The sequence below is a fragment of the Anopheles coluzzii genome, chromosome 2 (assembly GCF_943734685.1).
Source record: "Anopheles coluzzii chromosome 2, AcolN3, whole genome shotgun sequence".
Lineage (NCBI taxonomy): Eukaryota > Metazoa > Arthropoda > Insecta > Diptera > Culicidae > Anopheles > Anopheles coluzzii.
The window spans coordinates 46,673,257-46,697,767 of NC_064670.1; the positions used below are offsets into that span (position 1 = coordinate 46,673,257).

The window sequence follows — 24,511 nt, forward strand, 5'->3', positions numbered from 1 at the left end:
CAAATGTTAACGAAAATCGGTGTTTTGTTGGTTGGTTTGTTGGTTTGTTTGTTCTAATTAATCTGCCCCCTAATAATGCCAATGAACCTAAAACCCTTACATATATAACCAAAAGCTACTGTTGTTTAAATCAACATGATTTCATTGGCTATTTATTTTTGCTAGACTATTGCCTTCTTTTCTACCTTTTTTATTGTTTTGATTCGTTAAATTGTTGTCCTGCTTTTCGTTTCATAAATTAAACGCGTAAAGTCATTTTGCTTTGATTGTACACAACTGATTGATGTTTGATTTGACTTTCTGTTCTTTCTTCCATTGCTCTCTACTCTTATCCTGTTTAAAACATTCCGTTTGCTTGTGTTTGTCATTAATCTAACTATTTCCTATCTTGTTGTTTCGCTCTTGTGATCTTTTTTTCTTCTTCTAACAGTAATAACTTAAAACTAAACCCAAGAATCTGACTAAGCGCAATACTTTTACATAAATCAAGCAATAAGCAGCGATCAAATTTTGTCCAGTATAACAACATGTATCTCAATTGCGAACATTCCAGATGAGTGTGGTGGGTGAACGTACGTTCCTGTTCCTCCCGCTGTGTGCTCTGTAGTCTCACCTGTTTTACGTTTTATTTTACGTGTGTGTATGTGTGGTGGTGGTAATGTTGCATGTTTGATTTTGTTTTACTACCATCTGTTTCTTTACAAACGGTTTCTGCATGTTTTGCCTACTTTTTGTTCTATTTCTTTTACTACTTCCTCTCTCTCTTACTTTGTTCCATACTTCCATGCTGGCCTTGGGTTTAGATACAAATAGGTGTAATATTTTCTATGAGATATACAAGTTCCTTATACATATGTGTAGCTTAATTACAAAATTGTTTGTTTTTGTTTTACATTTGTTAGACATTTGGAACCATTTAGTTTTAGGATCTTCACAATACAGCCTTTTCTTATGTTTTCTTCTTCATTATAACATTCACCTTCTCTACCTTCCCCTTCCTGTTTCTTTATTTTTCTCCGCTATGTTTGGTCTGCTGTCTGCAGCTAACCTTGCCAAGGGGGTATAGGTTACTAGCAAAATCGTTTCACGGTGGTATGTTTAGCTTCCGTTTTCAGCTCACTGTCTTCGTTCTGCTCCTTCCTGCCTGTCATCCTCTCTTTCTCATTTTTGCAGTGATGTGTTTGTGTTATCGGTGTCCTTCGAGTTCGGTGTACTTGTTGCATTATATGTTTTCTCCCGAGCGCAATTTCGCTGTTCTTCTATTCTGGATCAATGGGGAGATCGTGGATTTTGATGTCAAGCAGCAACAGCAGTAGCAGCAGTAGCTAAACCATGAAAACGGTGAAAACGGCGGGAAGGTAATGAAAAACATATTATCCGCAGCATAGCTAGAAAATAGCTGTAAATTGTTCAGTTTTTTTTTCTTCTGAAGATTCTACGAAAATAATAAAAGAAAAGTATGATAAACAAAAAATAAATATTACAAATAGTAAAAAATTAAAGACAAAAAAAAATATTTAAAAAAAGCTTAGTAATTACTAAATTATACTTGCCCCGAATGAAAAATTGTTTGAACTGAAAATACAAAAAAAAAACATTTCAATGCTTTCCTTTAAGAGTGCAAATTGAAAAAAAAAATTACAGAAAAGAAGCATCAACACAATTAAAACAACACAATAGAACAGATAAAGATAAAGAAACTACGATTAAGTTCTCAAAGTAAACAAATAATAAAAAGGATAAAGATACAGAAGCAAAGCGAAAAAAAAACGAAAAAAAATGGAATAATTTGTTTAATTTCTTCTTATTTCGGTTCTAGTGCGGGCCCACCCTTTTCTTGCCCGCTATCGAATTCCTCCGATCCGACAGACAGTTCGTTCGGAAAACGTTCACACATTCAACGCGTTCCTCTATACATATTTTCATGAGACGAGTCATACAGAATTTTCGTGGATTTTCTCGCAAAAGTTGCAAATAAGAGTGTGTAGTATGTGTGTGGTGATTCCTTTCCGTTCCTTAGTCTAACCAGTTATTTTCTTTGCTCCTCCGCTACGACTACAATAAAGGCCACACACACGCACACCACTAATAGGTGCACTAAATGAACGTGAACAGATTTCACTGATTACAGCGTTTGTTATTGTGCGTGCGCCATCTTTCATCGCTCAGCCCGCCTGCCAATCCCAGGCCGTTTCTGCTTTTAACTAGATGATTTTTCAGTTGTTTCACGTAGATGAAATAGAAAACAAGGAAAAATAATATATCATTATAAACGTAGAGCAATCATCGTATTCACTCTCTCCAAAAGGGCGTTACTATCCTTAGCGTTATCATTATTACTACTATTCACAGATTCCATTGTTTCTTCTATCTCTTTTCGACCCCCAGGAGTCGGGGTTTGTGGAAGCGCTGGGGAAAAAAGCGGGACGAGAAGTTGGAGAGAGGAGTGCTGGGAAGGGAGACGAGGAAAAAGGGTGAGAGTTAAAGAGTGGAGATGGGGGCAGTTTTGCGGGACTACGGCACTCGCAACTACGACCCACTCTCCCCCTCTTTGGGACATCTCTGCGCCCCTGTGCATGTGCTGCTAACACATGTAACGCGTGTGTACTTGCTAAACAAAATATTCGTTTTAAATGTACATATTTATAGTGATAAGTTGTAAAATTTGTTCTGGTGACTCGAAAGCCAAACCAAAATGAATGCACACATTCGTTAGATGACCGGCAGGTGGACCGATACACATCGTGTAGCAAAAGGCTGTAACGGGAGGATAAGTTAAAGCAATTCACGTGTAGTGTGTGGAAACATTCTACTGTTGTATCAGTGGCCGAAAATGACTTCAACACACGCACACACACACACACACACACTCACAGACAGTCACACAAAGTTGCAAATGAGGATCTGCATTTTTTGTGTATGAGTGTTGTTGTTTGTTAAACATTCTAGTATTTCTATAGTTTCCTAGCACATTCTCCCCTAAACAATTTGACTTATTGCATTTGCTTTGTTGCTTCGTTACCAACTCAACCTTCAGCTTTTTCCCTGTTGTGTAAGTGTGTGTGAGTGTGTGTATTTAGTCATGATGAAAATTGAATTAGTTTCCATAATACAATTTTCTGCTTCTCGCTGTCAAGTTCCGGGTCCGTTGATTTTACGAATTTTGCCAAACATCCTCTACCAAAAAAGCTTGCCACACAAAAACGAAGCAAAACAAAAACTAATTGCGAGAATATATGCTCTTTTTCTTGTTATTCTACTTCACGTTATAATCCTAACGTTCTTTTCGCCGTTCGTAGAAAGTGGAGTTTGTTGTTGTGGCTGATGAACAGGATTAAATAAATGCGCAACACGCATTAGGAGTATTCAAATGTTTATCATATCCACATTCATTCACACCGTTTGTCAGTTTCGTTTCGCGTACTGCTGCTGCTGCTGCTGCTGCTGCTGCTGCTGCTACTACTACTTCTGTTGCTATAACTACTGCTGCTAATATAATCGATTGGTATAAATTAATTAATATATAACACAAATAACGCACAGTCGCGCTTCTGTTGCACGGTTCGTTCGCAAGTGCACCACGCATCGCTTGTTTCATCGCTGACTGACTGTGATTGCGCGCGCGAATCACTCTCCAAAAACGCACACCAACACACTTAGTGCTGGAGCGTACTGGTTGCTATATGCTTTTTTTCGCTTTTCCGTCGCAAAGGGAGATTAATGCATCGTAACTTAAGCTTGTAGAGTTGTGTGTGTTTGTGACTCCGTGTTCACCGCTGTCGTCCTGCTGTGCTGCTGTATGACACCACGTTTTCGATCGTATCGATCGATTCGCCTCCTATCGGGCGACCCAGGTGCAGGATGATGCTGCAAGTCGAGGACCACTGCGCTGCTGTTCGTTCCTGCTGCGCCACTGTTCCCCACCACCCGTGTAAGCGGCGCCTCCGTTGTGCATTTCAAACCATGATCGGTTCATCGTCACCGGCAGGCGGGCCTGGTCCACCGGCAGCACTGTTCGAACCGCCGGCAGGACCAGCACCCCCGCCAGACCGTTTGTTAGTGCCGGCGGACATCCGGCGAGATACCAGTTTGGTGGTGGTGGTGGTGGTGGAGGAACTGCCACCGCTCGATGACAGGCCGTCCTTGCCCATCCCATTATTGTCTTTCGCGTGCAGGTTCGCGGAGTTGATGGAAGAACTGGAGGCGGACGTGGACGTAGCACCGGAGCCGGATCCGGACGGGGAGGCAGCGATGGTGGCACCGGGCGTGATCGGTAGCGCTGACGACGCCTGTATCAGTATCCGGTGGTTGGTCGATGCGTGCGTCGAACCGGACGCCGAGCCCGACACAGTCGAGCCATGGTGGCTCACCTCGTAACCACCGGAGACGCTCCGGCTGATGGGCTTTTGTCGCTGCAGGTCGCTACCGCTGCCGGTACTGCCGGAGCTACCACCGACGCCGCTGCTGCTGCTGTTGCTCGTCGTACTACCGCCCAGGCTGTGGGACGTCGTCGCGAGCGTTATCATCGAGTGGCTCAGATTGATGTCGCTGGCACGCTTGCCGGCAGCACCACTGTTGGTGGACGTCGATGCTATCGAACCACCGCTACCCGGTCCGCCGCCGCCCGTACCGCTGCCAGCTGCGCTCACGCCTCCCGCGGAGGCACCACCGCTACTACCGTTGGCGCCATTTCCATTCTGCTGCTGCGACTTCATCATCGATGGGGCTGATGCCGACGACGACGGGGTGGAGGACGCCGTGACCGATGTTGCGGCCGTCGGGGACTGCGGCGAGGAGACAGAGGTGGAACCGCTGCCCCGGAGGAAGGCCTCCCGCTCGAGCAGCGTTTGGTGGGAGAGGGACTTCGTCTTCACGCCGGGTGCCGGACTCGCACCGGACGAAGGACCCATCTTGTGGAAGTACTCCATCCCGGCGGCGGAGGCACCACCACCACCACCACCTGCACCGCCCGCTCCACTCTGATCACGTAACGAATAACTCACAGCCATCGGGACGTCATTATTAAGACTAACATTACTACTACCTCCGTGATCCGAGGGTGCCTGGTAGCGAATCGAGATGCCACTGTCACTAATCATGTTGCTACTTCCTCCTCCTCCTCCTCCTCCTCCACCGCCGCCACCACCACCACCGCTGCTCACGTCCAGGTCTTTCTCCTTGCTGTTGCTTAGATCGTCCAGGCTGCCGCCCTCGCCGTCCAGATCGGTCGAGAGCAGATCGTCGTCCGAGCTGGCGCGCGCCAAACTCGGCAGCGTTGACGTTAGCAGGGCCTTCTCCTTCCGGATCTCCTGTATGTGGCCCTCCAGCAGCATCTCCTCCGTTTCGGTTTCGAGCAGCCCGCCCACCGCTATGCCACTGCCGCCGCGCGCATTCGCCATCTCCTCCTGCGTAAACACCTTGCTGCTGCGCAGCGTGCTGAGCCGGGCCGTCGCCGTGTGCGCCGCCGTGTCGAGCGTGTCGATGTCCGCCAGCGTGCTCTTCACGTTCAGCATCTTCTGCGTGATGAGCGTTTCCATGCACTTCGTCTGGCGTCCGATATCGTTCAGGCTGTCCTGCGCCGGCACGTACCGGTTCGTGCGCAGCACGCACGGCGCAAACACGATCGCCAGCGAGCTGGCCGACATGCGGTTGTACTGTTCCAGCTTCGCCACCAGCGCCAGGTGAAAGATTAACCGCTCGAACAGACAGTGATGGGCGGGCGGTATTTTCTTCACCAGCGACAGCAGCGTCTGGACGCGATCGCTACCGTCGGACAGATCGGCGGCACGCAGAAAATCGTCATACCGATCGAACGTCAGCAGCGGTTCGGGCATCTCGCGCAGGAACGACTTCAGCACGTTCGTCAGCACGTGCACGTTGTACGACTCGAAGTCCATCTCGCCGCCGCCGCCATCGGCGCTCGTCACTGCCCGGTCCATCTTCGCCTTCAGGTCCTTGATCTTCGAGCTGACGCCGCTCTTCCGGTAGATGCCCTCCGAGTACAGACCGTGCATTTCAATCATCATGATCAGCTTGTTGATCTGGGCCGGTATCTTCACCCCGTCGCTGCTGTTGCCACAGAGCGCCGTCAGCGGTACACCGAACAGCTTCGTCGGTATGCCACCACCGTACAGCGGTTGACCGTCCGGGCCGCAGCCGCCGGCCACCACGGCCGAACCACTGCCACCGGCGCCCAGCAGTGAGTTCGGGTCCGCGTTGGCGATCTTGTTGCAGGATGCCGACTTTTGGTAGCACTTTTTGTGGCAGGTAAGTTTGCAATTTTGGCACACCTGCGGCATAAGAAGGAGAAAGAAAAGAGGATCGCGTTAGCAAAACAGAAAAAGTCCAGCCGATGGCTTTCCTTGGCCACTTACCAGTCCTCGCTCAATTGGCCACAGGAGAAACTGTTGGCAAATTTCACATGCCGTCGCAATGTTGAGTATCGTTAGCTGGAATGTATGTCCTGTAAGGGGGTGTTGTGTGTTGGTGTAAAAAAGGGTCCAATTAGTTTTTCCGTCATCTTCTCTTTCGCAAAACTAGCTCCGACGAGCGTCAGCCGGGAGCTGAACTTACCGTTGAACGTGGTATGATCGTCGTGTTTCCGCTTCTTATCCTTTTTTCGCTTCGTTTTCGGTTTTTCCGTTTCGCGCGAGTTCATAAACTCGTTCATAAACCCGCGGAACGCGTTCACGCCCATCGTCAGCGGAAAGTCGTTCTTGCGGCCGGACGTCGTCTCGATCACCTGCTCAAAGTTGGCGATCAGATCCCGGTACTTGATGTTCAGCACGTCCGAGTTCTGCCGATGCGCCACACTGTACTGGGCGACCAGGTTGTCCTTGAACTCGCGCAACGCCTGCTTGAACACCCGGTCCACCTCCGACGGTTTCTCGCAGTCGCTCTCCATCTTGCAGATCTTCTGCGTGATGAAGTCCTGCATTAGCTGCAGCTCTTTGGCATCGCTGATAATCTTGTCGGTCGAGTCGGTGTATTCGCGCGTGGACGAAATCTTCTGACCGCTGGCGCTGCCGCCCCCGATCGGGTGATGCTTATCGTGCTTGCTCGACGACCCGCCGAGTCCGCCGCTGCCGCCACCGGCACCGCCCGTGCGAATGCGCTTCGAGCGCTTGGCCACCGCACACTGCAGCGATTTGATGCCCCCGTTCTGAATGCACTTGGTGTGCACCAGCACCTTGCAGTCGAGACACCGGTAGCCTTCATTCACGAACGAATCAATCTCCTGGCAGCAGGCGCACCGTTCCGCCTTGTTGATACGCTGCACCTTCCGGAACTGGTGGCCGGCGATGTTGATGCGCGTGCTCGACTGGTACATGTCGTTGCCCCGGTTCACCTCCAGCAGCGGGATTTTGTTGGTCGGGTCCGAGTTGCGGCGCTTGAGCGTATCGCCGGCGACACCGGTACTGCTCGTGTTGCCACTACCGCCGCTCGCACTCGTGCCGACGGGACCGCGCCGTGTCAGCCCCGTGCCGGGATGGTAGCTGACGGAGGAACCCGAGCTACCGACCAGCTGCTCCTCACTGAGATTCGTCGACTTGATGCGCCTGCCGCTAGCGTTGCCGGCGCCTTGATTGATCGCTGATTTGCTGCCAGCCGACAGCACCATATCGCTGCTGTCCGCTTTGGCGAGCGTCGCTCGATCCAGCGGATACTTCGACTGGCCGAGGCCAGCGTTCGTTACCGCGCTGTCCTCCGATTTGGCCGTGCCGAGCAGTGCGGCCGCCTTACCCTTCGGTGTCGTGGTCGTCGTGGTGTAATAGTTTTGTGCGAAATCGTCCGGATAGGCTGCCGATACGCGCTGGCTGCTGGCGGAGGCCGAGGCTCCCGTCGCGTACGAACTGTTGCTGCCGGCGGCGCCGTAAGGAGTCGAGGTGACCATTTTTGCACCCGTGCTGACGGGCGGCGCATTATTGTTGTACACCGACTGCTGGTGATGGTGATGGTGCTGGTGGTAGTTGGAGGTCGGCGGGAACTGCAGATTCTGATAGTTTCCGATGTGACCTGCTGAGCCGACCAATGGCAGCGACTGAGGCGAGTGAGACATTGGGGAGCCTGTTTGACTCTGCTGGTGGTGCGAAGCGACGGAAGAGGAAGATGGCGATAGCGGCTGCTGTTGATGTTGATGCTGCTGCTGCTGCTGCTGCTGCTGCTGCTGCTGTTGCTGCTGATGTTGTTGCTGCAGCTGTTGCTGCTGCTGTTGCTGATGCATATGATAGTTGGAGTTAATTTCGTCTCCCGGCGTGCGCGTGCTCGTGCCCAGGTGATGGCTCAGCGGCAACGAGTCCCGCCGCATACTGCTCGCTAGCGACGGTGGTACTTGCGTTTGGGTAAGCGTTCCGCTGCTAATGCTGTTTCGATTGAGATTCCTGGCGGCCGGGGACGACGAAAGGGAACCGGTACCACCGGATCCTGCCGGCGCCCCGACACTATCTAGTCCGGTATTTACAAACACGATTTCAACATTACTATTACTATAACTATTATTGCTGTGGTTCTGATTTCGAATCATGCCACTGCCGCCGTACGACGCTGTATCACCGTAGCGAAACCGCTGAATCCCTGGCCGACCCATGGTCGATCCACCGCTGCCCGTGCCGCTGCCTGCCACCGACGACGGGCCCGAATCGACGCGTCGCACCGGCAGCTTCACCGTGCTGCTCACACCGCCGCCCCGCTCGTACCGATACTTGGCCAGCTCCGTATCGTCGAACGTGCTCTTGCTCGCCCGCTCGATGTCGTACATCCGGAGCGGCCGGTCCAGCACGTCTTCTTGGCGCTGCAGCGGCGCTTTCTGGTACGCGCCGCTTACACTGCTGCCGACACTGGAAGCGTTCCCTCCACCGCCGCCTCCTGCCGACGGCGAAGAGGAAGCAGTGGCACCTCCTCCTCCTCCTCCGGATATGACCAGACTTTTGATGTACTTTTCATTCCTATCTAATAGTGCGCTATTTACCGTCGGTGACGTTGTGACAGGGGCAGCCGTCTTAACGGGATGCATCAGGGTCGATCGGTTATTCGCCATGTACTGCGGATCGTCCACCAAACCAAGATCCTCATAACCCTCCTCATCGTCCTCCTCATCTTCCTCCTCCTCGCCGTATGTCGCAGTGATCGTCGCCTGCCGGCTGCCCGTGGTCTCTTCCTCCTCCTCTTCCTCCTCGTCCTCGTCATCGTCGATAAAGTCCGCGGACATGCTGTCGTCAGCGAACAGTGCCCGATTTTTGTTCACTATATCAATGGCCGTCTCAAAGCTGCGTCCCACCGCCGGGATCGGCTTCTTCCGATGCTCGATCGCATGCACAACCTCGGGATACGTAGACCCTCCTCCTCCTGCTCCTCCTCCACCTCCACCGTACGATCCGCCAGCAGCCGTCGTTCCGATCGGTCGCTCTACGGGCAGGCTTTGCGTGGAGCGTAGCTTGGCCCGCTCTCGCTGCAACTTTTTGCTCAACAGCTCCTTGAAGCGCGATCGCGCCTGATTGCCACGGATGCGCGCCTGAATGATCAGCACGCCCGTCTTTAGCTTGCTGTACCACTTGCGTACCGTGTAGCCACGCCAGGTCGCCTGGATCACCGTAGCCGCGTGGTTGCGTATTTTGCGCGTAAACTTCTCCTGCTTCTCGCGCAGATAGTCGCGCCAGTAGGACTGGATAGTGCAGGCCGCGTTCCGGTACTGGCAGTACTTTTTCCGCTGCAAAATCGCCCGGAACCAGCGCTGAATGCAGATAATGCTGTCGATGATCTTTGTGTGCAGCGAGATGTCCAGCCGCATCTTCTGCGACTCGCGCATGTAGATCTTGGTCAGCCCGAGCTGGTAGTGCTGCTTGTTCAGATCCATCGTACTCATGAAGTCCCGCACATCTTTCTGGGAGCTGACCAAGCCCTTCGGTAGCAGGATGCGGTACAGCTGAATGAACTCTTCGTACGTCAGACGTACATTGTAACCAGCCCGACGAATGCGGACCGTCTCCAGCATGCCCGTGTAGCGAAGCTGTATTATTCAAAGAAAAGGAAAATATTAACGATAATTGGTATAGAATCGATAATACAACGTAAAGTAACAACAGATTGCTCAACGGAAGCATTTTATCGCTGTGCATTGTCAAATTGCAATAAAACAACATTCCTTGCGGATAGTCTTATCTTGGTAGTATGCATAATATAACAACAACAAAAATCATAAAAATGACGAAAAACTCCAACTGAGTCGGTATATGTGTGTTTTGCCATTGCTGCCTTCTTACAGTTTGTTTTACCCACCTTTGACGGAACATAAATGTATTGATGTTACGGAAATAGTCAAAAGCAAATCCATAAAAAAAACAAGATAAGATAAAAACGTAACAACACCCTTCGTGCAAACAGAAGCAAAAAACTTTACAGGAATGTTCAAATTTGGTACCAAATTCACATCACACATTCCGCAAAACCAAACCTAGGAACATAAATATAAAAGAATGCGGACGACAAGTCATAAACGGCAGAAATAAAACTATGTTGCGGAGTTGTGCTATGTCAGAACTGGTGACACAATGCATTAGAACAAAAAAAGTACTAGAAGATGAAACTTCCATATGAATAATTTAGATTTAGATTTATTACAAATAAAATAAAGCTTCAATACACTGCTACGAGCGGTATAATCTCGCTGGAATTAGCAATAAAGCTGTTGAATCCATTTTCTCATTTCGGTTTACCTCAACTTCGTTCACATATCCCAAAAAACTACTTTATGGCATCCTGAGGATAGGAACACGGAAGGAAAGGACACATAAAAAAAGCATCAGTCGGTCCGAATCCCACTTTTAAACACTGACAGAGAGTTGCATCTTGTCATTGATAAGATCGTTCTTAATACGATCATTCCTGAGTAGGAGCTACAGGTGCCACACTGTTTGCATCTTATTCTTCTTGCAAATGCATCACACAATGAAAGTGACGGTTAGAAGCATTTTGTTTCTTCTTCATGACCGGAAACCCAACACCGAAAAGGCCAGCACAGGACTCGCAATATACCCTTTCTGCCCTTCGTGTCTGGTCGGCTAATGGGATTTATGGTATGAAAGCCCCCGTCGTAATGAAAGTTTCGTGTTGTTTCCGGTTTTCTGCTTACGGCACGCTGTTTCGGGTCAAAACCATGTCTACCCGTCTGGACAACCGGGCGTCACTTGATGTCTAACTGCAAAAGGGATGTATTTACGTGTACAAAACACCGTGCTGCACTTACCACCGCAACCGTTATGGTCATTTTTAGGCGCAGTACTAGTCCGGTCGTCATCAGAAGTGCAGACAGAAGGCAGTGTATGCAGAAAAGTAGCACTAAAAACACTAGTCTAACACCGATATCCGGATAAAGTCGTATCAATTCGGTTGTCATCGTTCACCATTACTCGAACGTGAACCATATAGGGACGAGAAAGTGTAAAGAGATCACATTTACGGGACGAATTTTCCCAAACATTCGCATCGTGTCCGTAGCACTATTTTTATCACAACTGTTTTAAAATAACAATAATCTATGTCGCATAAAATTGATTCACTAACTAGCTTTTGAAGGAAAAGCGATTCACTCCCACTTTTTTAACATTGATCTTTTTAAGAACGTTCTCACTTCAGTTTCGCATAACACGTTCTTACCCATCGAAGGTAGAATGCAGACTGTGAGGTACATGATCGTATGATCGAAACCAGTTACGAAGGTATATGGTTGAAAGCAGGTAACATTCCACAACGAGCAGCCTGAAAGACCGGCACGGTTGACTCACCAAAAATTGCCATCACACTGCTACCATCTCACAATGTTGTATGTGTGCTGTACAGTTACATTGGTGTGTCCATTAGCCTGCACTCCTCAAAGGAGTTTGCATGTTTGAGCAGGGATAAACAGCTTTATAGGTAGAAGGAGCATCGTTATCTCCATTTCATGCATTTATGTTTACCGTTTAAGTGGTTGCGATGCAGTTACTCGATTGAACCAAGATTCAAAGATAAGATTAAGTACGTAGTAAAACCTCCTTTGAGACTCTTTTGAGAGAAAAAGGAATATAGAACATACCATTTCATACAAAACATATACGGTAAAGTATGTTTAACATTAACTAAACTTGGTTGAGCAAAAAGCGCACAAAGCTTTATAGGATTCTTTCTACCATATCCCGATTGGAAAGGCGTGAAGGTACGCAACATGAAAGAGTATATGATTCCAATTAATACCACTTGAAGATCGCGTAAATAAATGCTCATTGTTCGTTGTCATTGATTATTGCTTGCGATATTCTTTGAAATCGTTTGGTTTCGTTCCGCAAATTCTACTGCATAAAATATATGCTTTAGATATTTGATCTACGCGTTATACACAATGCATTTGATAAGGATGGATTTATTTTACAACATCCGAAAAACTGTCACCGAAGAAATACTTAACTAAAGACCGACAAAGATTGCTTCTATGTGACAACATGACCGAAACTTAGCGGCTTTGAATTCCATTAATTGAACAATCTAAATATTTAATCGGTTTTTTAAGGCACTGGAACGTTTTTTAAACATATATCTCATCAAAAAAAATTTCTTCAACAGTATTGCTTTGAAATTCAGGATTCAATGTCACCCATCCATATTGCCAAAATTATGTCTCCTTAATGCTACGCATATGGTTTGGTTTGTTGGCAAATATGCAAATTCATCGCACATTACCTTCCCTTACCCATAATGCTGTATGCTTTCCCAACGTGCACCAAGCTAAGTTTGAAGGATAATCGCCATATGCTGTGTAACCGACGTGGGATAAGCGTGAGAAAAAACAAATTGTCTTTGTGTGTTTGTATGTTGTCAGGCGACTTAACTGTTCCTCTGTTAACTATACACTGTACATCCTTCCTGTTGAAGGTCGTGGGACTGGCTGTGAAATATTATGGGATTTAATTCTATACATATGCAACATCCGCACGGTCGCACGTAAGTGTAATAAATTTTACTTTACAGTTCGAACAACCTGTTATCACCCATTGATTGAACAGTTGAAGGACCACATTAAGACACCCCCGTGAGTTCACATACTCTTACATACCTGTCGCGTAACGGTGGCATCGTCAAACTGGTTCGGTATTTTATTCGGATTCGATTTGATACATCGAATGAAGAATGGGTTTGCCTAAAAAAATGTACCCAAGGGTTAGAAGCCGTTGGTTCATTGTTGTCTTCGTAGATCGCCATGTAACTTACCTGATTTAAGGTTTCCATCAACGCGATCAGAGAGTTCTGGAACTGGGCGGTCACAGTAAGTGGCTGTTTACGTGTTTTGATAGCGGAGGTTTGATTCGACAGATTCTGGCCAGCTGAAAGCGTTTTTACCGACTGAAGATTCTTTAGTCCCTTTTTCGGTCGCTCCCGTGGACGAAAGGATTTGTTTTTCCTGGTAATGTGTAATAGTGGGTGAAGATAACAAATCATTAGTATGCTGACATTATAAGATGATATTGCAGCGGGCAGAACAATTTTAGTGAAAGCATTGTTGGCTGAAGAAAGAAAACACTCGCTCCGGAATAGTATTGGAGCGATAGCTATGTTGGTTGGAATTTTTAATCTATCAATTTTGAATTTACCAGATAAAAAACACACATTATTGTACACACAAGTTCATAAAACTACGAGTAAAAATCCAATTAAAAAGCAATTTAGCTCGAGGGCACGGTACAAGCAAGCTTGGACTGAAGCAACAAAATAAAGTAATATTGTATGGACATGTAACACTTTTCAAAAGCAGAACGAAAGGAAAGGAATTTAAATGTAAAAAAAAGAATGACCAATGAGAACGGTTTCTTCAAAGTGTGATGCTATTCATAGAGGTTGATCGCTGTAAAGGTAGATCGAAATTTGAATGCACAACGGATCGGATAAGAAAGGAAATGAGCGAATGAGTGCGCGCGCCGAGGCGTCTGTTAAGCTCTTACATTACGATTTGAGATGCCCGGGCCATTACGTCCTGGCCGGAACGTTCGAAACGATTACGCGCCGCTGCCGATCCCAGTCCGTATCCTTTGCCACTGCCAGTACCAGTTACTCCTCCGCTGTTCGGAGCACCGCTCGCGGAAGAATTTGCATTGGCCGATGATTTGCCACCTCCACCACTGCCATAGATGGACGATGACGAAGCGGCCGTCGATTGCAGGTGTTTTGAGTGGTACTGGGGCGTTTGATCTTGCTGTTGATTGCACTCGTAGTTCAGTTTGCCGTCGGGGAAATTTTTGTTGTTGAACGCAAAACTCGACCAAGACCGGCGAGGTGTTCCACCGGTTGCGCCCGGTGAAGCAGCACCAGCCGCACCATATCCAGCATTTCCAAGGGACTGCCGGTGGTAGGCGAGATTGCTGTTGGGCGAGCAGGCCTGATTGTTACTATGGCCCGATGTAATATCGCTCATGGCGTTACTGATGCGTTTGCTGCTTCCGGCAATTCGTATCCAGTTGAACCGATGCGACGTGTGATATGCAGAGTGTGTGGTTTTGTTTCGTTCGCACGCAGGTAGATTGATGAGATGATGAGGTTGATGAGAGGAGGCACACACGATAACGATAGACCAGGACGCATACGCACACATATACAAGTACACACAGTGACGAGCACAGAAAGACATTCACACACAATGTTGGTCATGGTTGATAGGATGAAAATAAATCAAGAAAGGAAAAATAAACGTAAACAAATGAAATTCGCTCACAAAATTGTACAAAAGAAGTACAGACGAAAGATTGTTACAAAATGTTCTAAATGATACGGTGCTGTGAGAAAGACATTCACACACAATGTTGGTCATGGTTGATAGGATGAAAATAAATCAAGAAAGGAAAAATAAACGTAAACAAATGAAATTCGCTCACAAAATTGTACAAAAGAAGTACAGACGAAAGATTGTTACAAAATGTTCTAAATGATACGGTGCTGCTTAATGTTAGTAGCGGCTGTCAAAGCGTTTTAAGAAGCGTTTACGTTCGTTGAGTATACGAGTGAAGTATTAATTTACTTAGTAGTGACAGCACTATGTTTTATGGAAATGATAAAAAAAACACAAACTTGCCCCAATTTTTATTCTATTCGGCTGTCTAAACACACTTCTAAAGTACACCGTCTAAATCTAAAGAAGTAGACATCCACCCTTTTACTTTTAAATGTATGCAAACATTAATTCATTCATTAGCACGCGCACTTCAGAACAAACCCCTTTGTGTGGCAGTTAGCAAAATTACAAAGCGCACTTTTGGCACTATAGTGCGATACACACATTTTTACACGCATTTCTACACGCACACGCAAAAGTAGCGCTTGGTTATGGTTATTCATCGATGCAACACGGCACGTCGCGTTACATACTGAACTGGATAACAAAAATGTACCCATCAAACAATTAGCACACAACAAAAAAAAACAGACGAAAAATCAAAATTCATTCAAAAATGCTCGCTCGTACGCCCGCAAGCAAACACTATTGCAAGGTTGGTGCATGTTCATATTTGCTTCCGGCGTGCTCGAACGTATTGCTTACGGCCAATTTTTGCGGCGCTCCCTCTGGCCCCCTTTGGCCGTGGCCGACTTTGTCGAATAGTTGCGGTACCGGTCCAGCATACCAGCATCCCGAACCGGACGCCGTGCACAGAAAAGCTTCCTGCAGGAACACGGAACAGGAATATTAAAATAATCAGTAAGTATTTGAAGTTTGGATTGTTACGCAAAATATCGCTGTGCTTTAAAGAAACATCGCTATTCTCTAACGATTATTTACTGCCATTTTTAATCAATAAAATATTATTTACTGTAAGTTTTAGTTTCATTTCATACAGTCGTCGTCAATGGCTGTGTTCCTATATGAACACAACAATGGGAAAGTTTTGCATTAACCTTTGGATATTGTTTTTTGGAGCTGTTGATCAACAAGTTACGAATGGGAACAAAAGACATTACCAAAATTGAGCATTGCTGTAGCTTCATTGTAATTGTTTTGTGAATCGAAAGAACGTACGTTTACGAGAACAAAAATTATGAACGAAAATGAAACATAAACCACGAGATGCAATGGATGTGTAAAAGGCACTAGAAATCGACCAACAGAATCGACACTGAAGAGTATTAAGTAAAAAGTGCAGGGAAATTGTTTCAACGGGACGCAAGGACAGAAACAAACCAGGATCGAAAGTGGAACAAATGTAAATACACACACACAAACAAACATTTAAAAGTTTATAATAACCGGACAGATAATAGCAATAAATGAAACATGTAACACATTAGCACGTCGAACAGATATGCAACAATAACACAGTTAGATAGATTAAAAACCATTATTGTAACGATTTTCGTTTTTGTTTTAAGCAAACCCTAAAATTTGTATAATGGCTTGTAGAAGTAGTAGAGAAGAAGAGTTCCACTTACGCAATTCGATTGATTGTTAGATTCACCGATGAGACCGTCACGAGATGGCTAAAGAGGCACCAACACACCACCACCACACCACCGAGGAAGAACAGAAAAAAAAACAATTGTGTGGGGCCATCAATGGCGGGAAGTGTTACATTTTTTGTGGAAAGCGGAAACCAGTATGAGTAGGGAGTGTGGGGTGGTATCAGAACGCAATAAAATTCAACAGAATAAATCAAACAATTTTTGAATGAAAAAAGGTTGTTGATAATCAAAATAGCCAAAAAAAAGTACCAAAAATGAAAGTATACCAAAAAAGGTAAGGAAAGGTAAAGGAAACCCCCACAGGAACCAAGTGAGGATGAAACAGAGAAAAAGAGAGAGAGAGAGAGAAAGAGAAGAAGAAAAGAAGAGAGAATGCATTATATGATCGATACACGAACGCAGAATCGCAAATGGAAATTAGTAAAATTTTCTCCAAAACCAAGAGGAAGAAGTTCCCTTCACCACACTACAACAGCTGTACAACTAACTGTACAAACAAAGCGATCACCGTACAACACCATTGTTCAACACCTGAGAGCGCGCTATTAGGTATAATCTACTGCATCTCTTACCTCACGATACTATCGTTCGGCGCACGGTACCGCGTCTTGGTGGCCAGCTTGTTGTACGACATGTCAGCCCGCTCTTTGCGATGCTTAATACCGGCCGACCGGAATGCGAAATAGCCGCGAAAAAAGGCCCGCAAAATGGCCCACCTGAATACGGCCACCGGGTCGGCACCGACCAGCTCGCGAACAAACGCCATGCTCGAGTTTTTCAACACGCTCACAATATCCTGCCGCATTAGATCGAGATTCTTTTCACGCATTTCGGCGACCTAAACAGTTGCGGGCGAGAGAAATATGCATCAGATCGATATGCACTTGTCGCTTGTTGAATGAGAGGCACGAAATGCTGGTGCACTGGGGCTGTGGTTATACTCGTACCTGATATTTCACCTTGCCCGCGTAATGCTTTATAATAAATGCGTTCTCTTTGCGCTGTGGCTTTTCGTAAAATGCGTTATCCTTGTGAACACTGTTGAACTTTTGCAGCAACGTTTCGTTCGTGGCACCGGGAAAACTAAAAGCAAACAAAATGGATTAATTAAAGTCTGGCTGTTCGGGAGCGCAGCCATCCATTCACCATCAAATCATACTTACTTGCACAGATCGTCCAGTATACACAACAAACCGGAAGGTTTCGATTCAAACAGCTGCAAGCAACCGTAATTGTCTAGAAATTCTATATCAGTCCATTTAATTCCCTCGCGTTTGTATTCTTTTTGTTCGTATTTGAACACGTGCTGGGAAGAAAAAGAAACGGAAGAAAACGGAGGAACATTAGGGAGACTGGGTAGGCCGGACCGCGTATGCCAATTGTGCCTACCAGATTGAAGTAATACTGTAAATGCTCGTTCGCATAGTTAATACACAGCTGCTCGAAGCTGTTCTGTGGCCCAAAATCCTCGAAGCCGAATATGTCCAGCACCCCGATCGAGTGACCCGTATGCAGGACCTGGTCCTTGTTCAGCAGCGCATGGTTCACCTGCAGCACAATCCAATCGAACAGCGCCCCGTAAAGGCACTTCGCTAGCGCGTCCCGGGCCGCAATCGCTTCCGGAAGTTTATACTGCATGATCAGCGTCTCGCCGCTGGCCTTCACGCGCTTGGACGTGAGCGCCGACATCAGTGTCTCCTGCTTAACGCGCAGCAGCTCCGATATTAGTCCCACCACGTCCGGATTTCGTACCTGCACACTCTCGTCGTGGTGGTAGGTGGACTTTTTCGGGAAGAACTCGACGTTACCGAGCAGCAGCACGGCCGAAAGGACGTTGAACAGGCGCCGCTGCTTCTCCGCCGAAAAGCCAACCATCTCCATACTCTGCTTCAGGCGTGAGAACTCGTACTTTTCGTCACAGTTTTCCAGCGTGAGATTCTTTGCGTTCAGGTAGTGGTACTTTTCCGCTGGCAGCAGATGCAGTGCGTCCCGCTCCGCATCGGTTGCGCCCGACAGTAGATAGTAAAACACGTGGTAGTTGCGCTCGTAGTGTCCTTGTGAGACGATTCGGCTCTTCTCCAGCAGATACTTCTGTACCACAGCGCCCTGCACCATACCATTCTCGCGGTAGTTTACCTGGATGAACTTGCCGAAACGGCTGCTGTTGTTGTTGTGCGCCGTTTTCGCATTGCCAAACGCTTCCAGAACGGGTCCGGCACTGAGGATGGTCTGCTCTACGCCGGACCCATGGGCACCTTTCTGCGAGAGGGCCGTCAGATGGTGGAGCAGGAAGTTGGTGCTTTCGGTTTTGCCGGAACCACTCTCACCGCTGATGACGATACACTGTAGGAAGGTAAAATAGTGAAACACATTAATGTTAAACGGTAGCAACAGGCATAATACTTTTATGCTTTGATTAGACCGTAGCTAATACAAGCCAGATGCACTCAATAACACTTGAAAAATGCAATGTACTTTGATCGATAGTGTACAGCAATTTCAAGAAACAGTACAACTCTCGTGGACAAGTACTAGCATGATAATATCCGCAATGAAATTCTTGTGAATTTAAATATAAATCACATCCGCAGCGGTAGTTCGGTGTCGGCTATGCACTCATATATCCTTAACAATCAAGTTAAGATCAACTTTCGATTACCATGTTTTGATTCTACTATTCTCATAAATGCTCCAAACTTTCTCCTTAATAGAATAACCGTCAAAGTGCAAATTTTACGAACTTTCTCTTCCACGCGCAGTTAGTAAGGCAATAAAACATGTGACTTAGCGACCAGCAGGAACGAGAGAAAAAGAAAACTCCCATCCCTTACACGTACTTACTCCAATGCGTACAAAACAACTTCCTAAGTACCGGTACGGTGCCAAACCCATCATCATCATTGCGAATCCGACCGACCTCAGTTTTAGCTACAGTCGCGTTGTGAAGGCTTTTGACACGCGCACTTTCCGCTCGCTTGTGTGTGTATGTGTGCGTGTGACTATGCGAAGCTTAGCCGGCAGTCAAGTATATAGGATGTTGTAACGCTAGCGCTACAAGATACCATAAAAAAGCCCCTGACGCCACCGTATTCATTCATAACTTGTTTGACCATTCATTCGCCATTCTGTATGAATGCCACGGTCGGACCTCGTCATTAGTCAGGCAGGCAATGTGCTCACGTCACGCCGCCAACTATATGTCCCCGGTGGCAAAGGTATTCCACACTCAAAAGGAAAGTCCGCCTACACCTACCAATATACACCCGCACGCACGCAGCAGCAACTTGTTCTACGCTCTAGTATTAGAAAAATGTTCAACTCGTAACCGAGAATGGCTTGTAAAATGCTATATTTATGCCGCCACTATAGCTTCCTGAAATAAAATAAAAAATCATTGCTCTAATGTATGTGCATGTTTGTGGTCTCCCGTACTTCATTCATCAGTCCAGTCGCGTACTGCTGTACGTCTCATAGGAAATTGTCAATTTACATATGCATCTGTCCTCACCACAGACCTTATACACTTTGGCGCAAATTCAACACACGATTCGTTCCCTTTTGCCAAACCCACCTCTATAGCACCAATTCAGAAAACTGTGAAAAAAAGCCAAATACATCCTCCTGGGGATGTGAGAGTGTATGAGGCACCAAGTGCGATTCGATATCCAATTTCGTAATTGGTTTGACGCCCAATCGCCCCGTACGATTTTGCACTGCGCAAGATTGATAAATGGAATCCAATTAGAAGGTGTGTGAAGACGTTAAAGGCTAAAGCGTGTTGGTCATACGACTCATCTTAATTGCTTGCACACAAACACAGGACGTATCCTGGCCCACGAGAGCGTACTTTAAAAGGTCCGTTTTATTCGCGCGATACACGCGCAAGCTATACACTGTATTACACTGTATAACACTCCAATGTCCTTGCCTTGTCCTTTCAAGGCAGCTCACAAATTTTCTTCAAAGCATCTTTTTATTTCCACCGCACAATAATAGCGCTAAAGGAACGTGTCTGCAGCAACGTCGTCCCGCGCGCGGAAACGCCGCATTAGAATTGCATAAAGGAGATCCCTTTAATCACAGCGTTGTTTTGCAACAGAATGAGTGAATAAGATTAATTAAACTCCAATTGGAAGCGGATAAGGAATCTAAAGAATGCATCGTCGTCCCCCACACGTCGCCGCTGTGGGAGGAGGCATGCGAATACAGCAACAACCACATCAGCAACAAAAACAAGCAAGCAAGCAAGCCGCAAGCAAGCTTGGCCACACACCAACATCTGGCATCGTGGAGAACAAGAAGCGCGCAAAGGGCACGCAGAAGATAGCACCTGACCAGGGGTCTGGGACGGCAGTAATCGAATCGTAAAACGGACGGCAATGCGCAAAATGCATCGTGGTGCCATTTTGCAGCGTCGGCTGCAAAAGATGACGGACAAGAGTGTGTATGTGTGTTTGTAAAGAGCAGGATAGGGTGGTGGTTCTAGTTGAGATGTTGACGCTGTTGTGGCAGCCAGTGATGATGACGGCATCACTATGCTTTGGCTGTTAGAGCATGGACAGCTGGATGGATGGATGGATGGATGGAATGAAGTGACAAGTAATAAAATTTATCTTCTCGTTCAATGCTTGGCCCTTGCTAAAGATCCACACGCTTGTTGGTTGTTCGAACGCAGAACGGTGAAACGTTTTATGTCCGGTTAATGTACTTTCAGCCATATTGCAGCTAGGGGGACTGTTGATGCATTGTTGATTCGTATTTTAGACTACACAAAATCTGTTGTTTAATTTATGTGTTTTTAAGATAATTTGAAGCCATTCGGACCATTGTTTTTATTTTTTTAAAGAATATGTGCTTGTGCATTATCTTGCTATTGCAATTCTTACCCTTTTTAATTAATATTCTTTTTAAGTATCATACAATCTATACGAATAATAAAAACAATGAACTGCAAAGTATCACTCGCAATAAAATTTCACGCATTCAGCCTGTTTTTGCGAGTAATTCAAACATATTCAAGTTCAAGCCGATGATTCCATTCTACGGTGCCATAGCACCAATGCATTGCACAACAATGGCTATAGCTCATTGCGCCTAGAACCAACGAACCGCATTTGTTACAAACACACGTGGACGCATAGCACTGAGATGCAGAGCAGTATCGGGTGAGTATGTATGTGCGCGAATGAAACGGTGTGCGTAGAAGAACGCAACACAGAGGGTGCACTTTGTCGTTGGCTTCGTTCGTGTAATTGATGCGAGCGATTGTCCACAACCTAGATGAAGTGTGCATACCGGGTTTTTTTTTCTTCTCTCTTTCTGCTGACCCTTTTTGCGCTAAGTGTAATGATGATGCTGCAAATGTCGTGCATGATGATGTCGCTAAATGAACAACCGCCATACTGCATCGTTCAGCATACAAAGCCTGCAAAACTGTCCAAATGCTCATAATACACAGATGCATTTAAAGGAAAAAACAAAAACAAAATTATGCAGAAAGGAATTCTTCTCGAGAGCGGCAGGATACATGTGTGAAGACATCCGCACATCGACATTTTATCCCTTCCGAGTGCGGTGAAGAGCTCTTTGATAAAATTAACTACCATTCGAATGAACTATTCCCGTTGGGCGGTCGAGCGGATGGGTGATTGTCCCACTCCATTAAAGTTCACAGTAGCAGGTACACTAACACCGATTCTTATAGGAAATCGATCCGCACTTATAGCATACGTCAAAGGCTAACCTACATTTAGGATCATAGCTCACGGCATTCGTAGCGTTCTTATTGTACTCCCTCTCCTGACTGAAATAAAATCTCCTACAGCACTCTTGACAGTTGGGAGGGGGCGCTCTTTCATTAATTACTCGACGCTCTTAAGCGCTTCGATCATCAACTCTTTGATCTCGGCTACTTCCGCACATGCAAGTACAATAGTGGTCAATTAGCTTGACCGCATCCCAAGAACAACAACAAGAGGCCCACCACACCGGCTTATCGTGCGTACCTGGTTTCGTTTTTCCTTCAGCATGTTGTAGTAAGCGTTATCCGCGATGGCGAAGATGTGCGGGGGCAGGATCGGCCCGATCCGCTGGTTCTGGTAGAGCCGCACATACTTTGGATTGTAGATGGGATGAAACTTGAACGGATTGACTGCGATCAGGATGCTGCCGACGTACGTGTATATGTGGCCGGCCTCAAACCGCTGGCGAAGGTTCTCGAGTAGCGTTGCTTCGTTAAGATCTGTGCAAGGGTGGGAAAGAAAGAGAACGCAAACAGTTAGTAGGGTTTAGATGGAAGCGGGGGCGTTCTTTGTCAATGCAAGTATACCTGGTAGTTGGCACAGGTCAGGATATTCCCTATTTTCTTTCTGCAACAGAAACGGTATAAAGTCTCTAAGTATCTGTGGATCGAGTCCGTAACTATCTAGCCAAGGAACGTCGCTTTGTATTTCACGTAGATAGAATCTGCAATGAGAAAGGGGTAACATAAATGAGATTTACAATGTATATTCAAGCTTTTCATTGATATTTTCAAACACCGCTTAGCGCAATTTAAAATCTACAGATATGAATAATGCAATATAAATCATGTTTTTGTTCAATGAGTCATTCCGATCTCACCCAAAACATTGTATTGAATGTAATACATATAATTGTTGCACCTATAAATGGTAGGCCCATACCTTCAAGCAAATTTAACCTATTTTGTCGATTTAAATTTCACCACGTTTGACCGACCACACAAACACACCCCACACAAGAGTAGTTAACGACAGAAACCCTTACCCACGCTGAAGGAGTTAGTTTTTCTCACTTCTGAAAGATCTTCATTGCGATACAATACAAAAAAAAAACAAACGTTCACAGCACTGAGTTCGACCCGTTACGAACATTGCACTCCATACATCACACATTGCAAAAACCACTCGAGATGTACGCTCGGGGAAACGCAGATACAACACACCTCCCATCCACCCAGAGTTTGATGCGTCTGTCTTTAATTGTATTGCTCGTCCGTAAAACTTCATTTAGCTTCTAGCGAGCATGACTCATGGGAGTTAATTTTCACGATCACGTCAGTGGTACGCGCTGTCTCGGAGGTGAAGGAATAAATTTGCTCTGGAGAGTGTAATGATCGTGAATGGGCATACATCCCACCACCAGTCGGCACAAAGTGGGCAAGGACGACGACGACGGCGTCTGGTATCGCGGTAGCAAAAATTAAAACATATAGAAAAACAAACAGAAGAAAGTATTGGTGTGACGGATCACCAAATAGAATGCACGCAAAATGCAGCGCAACGTTCAATTACAATCCTATAGAACAGAATCTAACGGGTGAACGGCTACCGCCACCGTACTAAGTTACGTGGTAATGAACACGAGAAGTGAAGGTAAATGGAACGCTTCTGGATAAAATATGACATATTAATATATGCTCTACCACTGCTTTACGGATTCAGCGCAGTCCGATTAGAGAACGGAACGGAAGCAGTGTGCCGCCTAACACAAGATCTGTTACTGTGGTTCTTGATGGTTTTTCTTGACTTAGTTACGACACCTATCTAGCTAAACTTCATCATAAAGGCTAATTAGCTGCCAATAAAATAGAGCGAAAATAACAGGATGTGTAAAAACTAATTCCACTCGACACGCTTCATCGCTCACCGCTGCCCCCGTGTGCTTAGTTGTATGCGGTTAGATTGCGTGACAGGTGATTTCATCATTGAAACAATAACAACAACAAAGAAAAGCTCTTGAAACTATTCAGACCTTCCCGACGCTAAAGGTAACGCACAGTCAGTTTAACAGATCATAACACGATTTTACGAGAGCTAACCCATAGCTTAGCAGTTTATAAATATGACTCCACCGTTCCACACGCGTAAATAATACACTCGTTCATAAATAATGTTAACAAAAATGTCTAACGTGACACCTTTCCAAAACACACTCCCCTCACCTTTATCGTCCAATTGCGAAAGAACGATAATTGGACCAGCACCTCACTTTGTCGGAAACGCTTTCACCAGATGATCCA

The 24,511-nt window shown here is 46.2% G+C and overlaps 1 protein-coding gene across 10 annotated transcripts in view; it reads right to left on the reverse strand.

Moving 5' to 3' along the window:
* Positions 1 to 1,785: 1,785 nt before the first annotated feature.
* Positions 1,786 to 24,511, reverse strand: part of LOC120952367 (unconventional myosin-IXa-like) — a 44,247-nt gene continuing 21,521 nt past the window's right edge. For 3 of the 10 annotated variants that reach the window (XM_040371661.2, XM_040371652.2, XM_040371651.2), the window contains 14 exons: positions 22,799 to 22,935; positions 22,476 to 22,711; positions 17,860 to 18,813; positions 17,634 to 17,776; positions 17,418 to 17,553; positions 17,043 to 17,308; positions 16,441 to 16,488; positions 15,557 to 15,676; positions 13,968 to 14,456; positions 13,240 to 13,429; positions 13,085 to 13,168; positions 6,574 to 10,006; positions 6,375 to 6,463; positions 1,786 to 6,290 (listed from right to left, as the gene is read on the reverse strand). In XM_040371661.2, the coding sequence (XP_040227595.2) occupies positions 3,957 to 6,290; positions 6,375 to 6,463; positions 6,574 to 10,006; positions 13,085 to 13,168; positions 13,240 to 13,429; positions 13,968 to 14,456; positions 15,557 to 15,676; positions 16,441 to 16,488; positions 17,043 to 17,308; positions 17,418 to 17,553; positions 17,634 to 17,776; positions 17,860 to 18,813; positions 22,476 to 22,711; positions 22,799 to 22,935 (8,659 nt within the window). In that variant the 3' untranslated portion in view covers positions 1,786 to 3,956. The remainder of the gene's footprint in view (positions 6,291 to 6,374; positions 6,464 to 6,573; positions 10,007 to 13,084; positions 13,169 to 13,239; positions 13,430 to 13,967; positions 14,457 to 15,556; positions 15,677 to 16,440; positions 16,489 to 17,042; positions 17,309 to 17,417; positions 17,554 to 17,633; positions 17,777 to 17,859; positions 18,814 to 22,475; positions 22,712 to 22,798; positions 22,936 to 24,511) is intronic. The other 7 variants (XM_040371653.2, XM_040371662.2, XM_040371665.2 and 4 more) reach the window with 7 other exon arrangements.